We start from the raw sequence: 6625 nt of genomic DNA on the forward strand, positions 1-6625 counted from the left end.
AAATGTTTACGAGTGATTTACAACGAAAGTATTTACGTGTGCTTTACATCGAAATAATTACGTGAGCTTTACGACGAATAATTACGTGTCATTTACGACGAATCCTTTCCCTGCGCTTTACGAGGAATATATTTCGTCGTAAACGTAACGAGTCGTTTACGACGAAACCTCCGTTACGACGGACGTTTAACAACGAAACGTCTTTCGACGTTAATTCGTCGTAACACCTCGTTTACGACGAATTTACAACGAATACTGCCCTAGTAAAAAATATGTTTTCTTGTAGTGAATCCCACCTAAGAAATATTTTTCATATTCATTGTAAAACACTGACTGACATCAGCAAAATCTGAAGAATAATGAAAGGGTGTTATGGGAATATGATTATGATTTAATTTTTATCAAATATAAATATTATTTAAGCACAAAATTATGTGGAATTATTTATGGCGGTGGTTTGGGTCATTGAGATACCTTGGACTCACCTTATCTTTATATTTTCCTTAGTTTGCTTTCAATATTAGTTTTCCAAATTAACTCCTTTAAAATGCTGAACGCAGCCGACATTTGTGATAAAAGAAGTTAAATACTTTTCTGCATTTATAAATAAAATATCGTTGACAAAAGAAATAAGAAATAAGAAATAAGAAATAAGAAAAGAAAATTTGATATGGACAGTTTCGTAATTTTGTGTTGTACCATTGTCAATTCTAAAAAAAAAATAAGTTATAAAAACACTTTAAAAGAAATATAAAATGATAATAAATAGTAAATGTAAATTTGACATTTTTATTAGAGAAATTCCCTTAGATAGTTTTTTTAAACTTTTATCACAAAAATAGTGTTCAATGAATAAAATAACCAAAATAAGTTGTATTAAAAGGTAAAATGTATTTTTACCCTATGATTAACTAATCTACACTTGAGGTTTAGAGTTAATGGATGGAGTTTTGGAAATATAATTTCAAGTAAAAAAAATAAAAATAAATATTAAAAATTTCAAAATAAAAAAGACTATTTTGGTCATTTTTTTTTGAGAGTTATTTTGGTGACAAAAATTTAAAAATGGCTATCTGAGAGAATTGTCATTTTTATTATATAAAAAGTGTTATTTTGAAATTTTAATGTAATTTATACATACAACTTATATTAATTTATATTTTATTAATCTTACAAATAATTTTATATTTTTATCTCAAATACTATTGATTAAATAGATGTAATAATAAGAATATAATTACATTTTTAGTTATTTTTTAATCTGTATAAAAAATACAAAATGATATTTTTATAGAACAAAAAGAGTATTAATCTTGAGTTATACAAAAAATAATAAAGAAGATTGGTGGGTTAAAAAGGGGGGCGGGGAAGAAAGAACAGCGACCTCTTCTTCTCTCTTCTCTTTCTTCCTTTCTCTTTGGGAGAAATTTTAATAAGTTTTCTATAAATTATGAAATGGTTTCCAGAATTTGCTGATTAAACTCTCACCACCAGAGAAGAAAAAAAACTCAAGAAAAAGAAAGCTGGAGAGAGAGCAGATAGAAAACGATAGCTAAAGCTCAATCTTCTATTTCTTTTATTCTCTGCAACTCCAAGGTATTTTCATCTCTCTCTCTCTCTCTCTCTACCATATGTATATGTATATGATGACCGAAGCTGAAAGTGAAAACCTCAAAAGAGATACAAGAAAGAGATGGGAAGTAAGAAAAACTGTATAATACCTAGTTGACTCCTATCTCTTTCTCTCTTTCTTTTACATCTTTTATTTTTTTTGGTCTTATAAGATTCTCTGGGTATGTGTCTGAATCCTTACAGGATCCAACAGCTTTGGAAAGAGATATAACTATGAATAACAAGAATCAAGATATGATATGAGTATAGCTACTACAACTCTTCATCATCATAACTCTTCTTGACAACAATTCAGATTCTCTATGTCCCAAGATTATCACCATAACCAAGGAATCTTTTCCTTCTCCAATGGATTCCACCGACCATCATCTTCCCATCAGGAGGAAGTTGAGGAATCCGCTGTCTCCGGCGCTCCGATCCCAGTTTACGAAACCGCGGGAATGTTATCTGAAATGTTTAGTTACCCCGGCGGTGGCTCAGGCGAGATTCTTGATCACTCGACTAAACAATTGCTAGAGCAACAAAACCGCCACAACAACAACTCAACTCTACATATGTTACTACCAAATCATCATCAAGGTTATGGGTATGCCAACGAGCAACAACAACATCACTTCACGTGGCCATCTTCCTCCGACCATCAGAGTCAAGGAGACATGATCGGGACCGTACACGTGGAAGGTGGAAAAGGTTTATCCTTATCTCTCTCGTCGTCATTAGAAGCAGTTGCTGCAGCTAAAGCAGAAGAATATAGAAGCATTTATTGTGCAGCCGTTGATGGAACTTCTTCTTCTTCTAACGCTTCGGCTCATCATCAATTCAATCAGTTCAAGACTCTTCTTCTCGATAATTCTACTTCTCATCATCAAGCTGTTGGACATTTCGGGTCATCATCATCTTCTCCCATGGTGGCATCTTCCTCTATTGGAGGGATCTATACGTTGAGGAACTCAAAGTACACGAAGCCGGCGCAAGAGTTGTTGGAAGAGTTTTGTAGTGTCGGAAGAGGACACTTCAAGAAGAACAAACTTAGTAGGAACAACTCAAACCCTAATACTAGCGGTGGAGGAGGGTCGTCTTCGTCCCCCGGAGTAGCCAATGATAATCCTCCTTTGTCTCCGGCTGATCGGATTGAACATCAAAGAAGAAAGGTCAAGCTACTCTCTATGCTTGAAGAGGTAACGTTCTCACATTAATCTTCTCTGACCAATGAACTAATTTCCCATTAAACGGTTGATTAAATTATATGAACCGTTCTATAATATGACTGAATTGATAAATCAACCAAATTTATATCAGAATTATGATTTTTCTTCCTGTTTTTTTCCCCTCATCTTATCAACCAATTTTTTATAATCTATAGATATGTATTTAAAGAAAAATTAAATATTTGGAGAAATATCGACTGGTACAAGAACACGACACATGCTCTAGTTGGTAGAGCTTGATTACGCAATCCTACCATCACTTATACAATTTTTTTCTAACTAATATCATTATACTCGTGTTATAGTCTAATGTGACATATATTAATGCATTTTTTAGTGTTACGAGTTTGGTGGCATCGCTTAATCAAATTAACATAAGAAATTAAAGTTAGGATTAATTAAGTGATTTAGTCTTCCACCAGATTCATTAAAATTAGAGCTTCCTTCTCCATATAAGTTACCTTCACTACGTAACCAAAACTAGTCCTTGAAGTTACTTCATTATTTATCTTTATAAATATTTTGTAGTTGACATTATCTTATTTCAAGAATTAAATACGATAATTGCATATAGTAGGAAAACGAAAGACATTTTGAATTTTCTTTGCTCGGTGTTGATTGGTGTTATTGGGTGTGATTGGTGACTAAGAGAATGAGAAGAAACATTCAATTCTTTATTATTCTTTTTTTTTGTAGAGAATAATAAATCAAAATGTTTCCTTATTATTTTTTGAGGAAAAACGATCATTCTCATTCATTCTTTTAATTTTATTCATTTTCATTCATTTTTTATTTGTTTTTCATATGGTCACCAGTTATCTTAGCGTTATTACCTCTGGCAGTTTGTATTTTATCTGGTCAAATTAGCTAATAATAACAAACATAAATAATCAATTTATATCGTTTTATTTTAATTGAATTTTTAGGTAGACCGACGGTACAACCACTACTGCGAACAAATGCAAATGATAGTGAACTCATTCGACCAAGTAATGGGTTATGGCGCAGCCATTCCATACACCACATTAGCCCAAAAGGCAATGTCTAGACACTTCCGGTGTTTGAAAGACGCGGTTGTGGTTCAGTTAAAACGCAGCTGCGAGCTTCTAGGTGAGAAAGAGACTGCGGGGGCTGCGTCCTCGGGGTTAACCAAAGGCGAAACGCCACGATTGCGTTTGCTAGAGCAGAGTTTGCGTCAACAACGAGCGTTTCATCATATGGGTATGATGGAGCAAGAGGCATGGAGACCGCAACGTGGGTTACCTGAACGCTCTGTTAATATCCTTAGAGCTTGGCTTTTCGAGCATTTTCTTAATCCGTAAGTCCATCTTATCATCTCTTATCTAAATATACCTAGCTACTCTCGTTCTTCGATATATACTAATATTATTAATCTTCCTTCATGTTGACCATACATAATAAAAACAAGACTACCAATATTTTACTAACTGACAAATTGTTTATCTTCGAACTTATTTTGGTTTTGCAGGAAGAATAATTAAAATATATTTTTTTGGAAAGCAGATGTTTTTTTCTCATAAATAAAATAAAAATGAAATGCCTTTCGAATATTTGCAGTTTTCTGAAAATTATGTTTAGTACACCAATTTAATTCAATTACAGTATTTTATTCATTATTCCTTTGCACCACTAGTAAAAACCATCAGTGATAGTGAAAACTAACAAGGGTAACAATGCACTGACCTTGAGATTTTCAAGAAAATGGGGTATGTTTTTGTCATAGTGTGTATATGTAACATGTTTTGCATGGCAAAGGGATTAAATAACGAATAGTATAATAAAAGAAGTTTACAGAATGAGATCACAAACTTTTATGCTTTGGGATCATAATAACATCCTAAGGGTTTCTTTATAGTTTCCTCTTTACTTGGCCTTTAATTCTTTTTCCCATATACTACTATTATTCAAATAAGTAACAATGCTATTAGGATAATTACAAAATAGGTTCAGATTTGTCAGTGGTGCAGTGTCATTGGTATATTGTCTCTTAAGAAAGACAAAAACTAAAAGCTGATAAAAGCAATTTCCTTTCTTATTATTCATCAGAACTTTCTTTATTTAATGTCTGCCGAATTTTACTATTCTGTTGTTAGTGAAGTAATGAAGAGACGAGTTGTACAGTTCTTTTCTTGTGCCTCTCTGTGAAAAATGTGCTTTATCATGGAAAAAATTAAGTGAAGAAACAAAACTAAAATCAAATGCTTCTTCTATTCTGCAATCAGCTTTTTCTTTTGTCTTGGATTCTCACGCCCTTGTAAGGAGAAAGTTTGTACCTTTTCTTGCATCTATACTTGATTGTGTTTTTTCCTCTCTTTCTCTTTATATACAAATTTAATTAAAAAAATATAATAATAGTTATTGGGTTTAGGGTTCTAAAGATTGTGAAGTCATTTTCTGGTCTCTTTCTCAGGTACCCAAGCGATGCTGATAAGCACCTCTTGGCTCGTCAGACTGGTTTATCCAGAAATCAGGTCAGCCTTTATAATAGTATAATATTACTGCTTATACAACAACTCTTTTATTCACTCATGTCTGTACTTAATTTAAAATTTTACTATATATATCAATCATTTCGTCATGCAAAACCTGATATGAGTGGCTTCGCGTCTATTCTATTGCATGGATTATGAATATGAAATCATTTTTCTTGGGGCTTGTTTCTTCGTTAAATACATTATATATAGCCATATAACACACTAGTATATATATAAAATATAGGACAGAGTTGGAAGAGAGAGGTAGTGAGAGACAGACAGACAAAGACATACAAATACTCAAACTAGGACCATATTTCTCATGTGCATGAAAGTTTGAAGCTTTAATTTCAATTGTAAAGACCAGCATCAAATTATTGTTCACGTAAATTATCTTGACCACAACTCCTTCATACTCTATTTCACAAAAAAAACATATCATATTTAAAAGTCCGTACAAATGAAAGAATATTTTAATTCTATAAATTAAATATGTTTATTTTCAATTTCAATGTACTATAGTTAAATAACGATAAACTAAAATTTGTTTTTGGTTAAAATAAAACTAAAACTTTGATTTGAATAACCACATTAGACTTGGAAAAGATATTCCTTTTTAAACTGAAAATAATCATAATTTTTGTAACGGAGTATGAAGTTTAATTTGTCCTCGTATCCGTATATAATTTGTTCGCATTTTCTTGGTTTTCAGGTGTCGAATTGGTTTATAAATGCTAGGGTTCGTCTATGGAAACCAATGGTTGAAGAAATGTATCAACAAGAAGCAAAAGAAAGAGAAGAAAAAGGAGTAGAAGAAAATCAAAAAGAAGATTATCAACAAACAAACAACAGCAGCAACAACAGCGACACGAAGCCCAATGAAAGCAACTTCACTCTCGTTCAGACAATAACTGCACAAACTCCAACAACGACGATGATGACGCCGACACCTCACGAAAACGACTCTTCATTCCTCCCTTCCTCCGTCGTAACCGCCGCTCCTCACAACGTTTCAGACTCTTTCACCGCTGCCACGTGTCAGCAAGACGTCAGTGATCACTTCCAGGTTAACGATGGTGTCATAAGATTCGGAACCAAACAGGCTGGTGACGTGTCACTTACGCTTGGTCTACGCCACACTGGCAATATGCCTGATAATAAGAACCCTTCTTTCTCCGTTAGAGATTTTGGAGATTTTTAGACTGCCTTCGTCGCTTCTCTATTTATTAATCAACTTATAATAGTGTATTTTTTGCTTGTTAATTTATTGGAATATGTTTTACTCGTCGC

At 33.0% G+C, this 6625-nt stretch overlaps 1 protein-coding gene across 4 annotated transcripts; it reads left to right on the plus strand.

Annotated features, from left to right (window-relative positions):
- The first annotated feature begins 1334 nt into the window (after positions 1–1334).
- LOC106312386 (BEL1-like homeodomain protein 4) lies at positions 1335–6625 on the plus strand. Of its 4 annotated transcripts, none has more exons than XM_013749891.1 (5): positions 1335–1700; positions 1816–2810; positions 3767–4158; positions 5272–5332; positions 6048–6536. In XM_013749891.1, exons 2-5 carry the CDS (start codon positions 1935–1937, stop codon positions 6534–6536), a joined length of 1818 nt encoding a protein of 605 aa, XP_013605345.1. In that variant the 5' UTR covers positions 1335–1700; positions 1816–1934. The 4 variants fall into 4 exon arrangements, with proteins under 4 accessions (XP_013605345.1, XP_013605344.1, XP_013605346.1 ...); XM_013749890.1 differs by having other exon boundaries at positions 1370–1596; XM_013749892.1 differs by having other exon boundaries at positions 1641–1712.

This window comes from Brassica oleracea, chromosome C8, assembly GCF_000695525.1.
Source record: "Brassica oleracea var. oleracea cultivar TO1000 chromosome C8, BOL, whole genome shotgun sequence".
NCBI classification, from domain to species: domain Eukaryota; kingdom Viridiplantae; phylum Streptophyta; class Magnoliopsida; order Brassicales; family Brassicaceae; genus Brassica; species Brassica oleracea.

Excerpts from the sequence above, each read along its gene's own strand:
- LOC106312386 (XM_013749891.1), top strand. The coding sequence starts at position 1,935 with ATGTCCCAAGATTATCACCATAACCAAGGAATCTTTTCCTTCTCCAAT. Across the intron at positions 4,159-5,271 it reads TTCGAGCATTTTCTTAATCC|GTACCCAAGCGATGCTGATA; the intron begins GTAAGTCCATCT and ends TCTCTTTCTCAG. Across the intron at positions 5,333-6,047 it reads CTGGTTTATCCAGAAATCAG|GTGTCGAATTGGTTTATAAA; the intron begins GTCAGCCTTTAT and ends CTTGGTTTTCAG.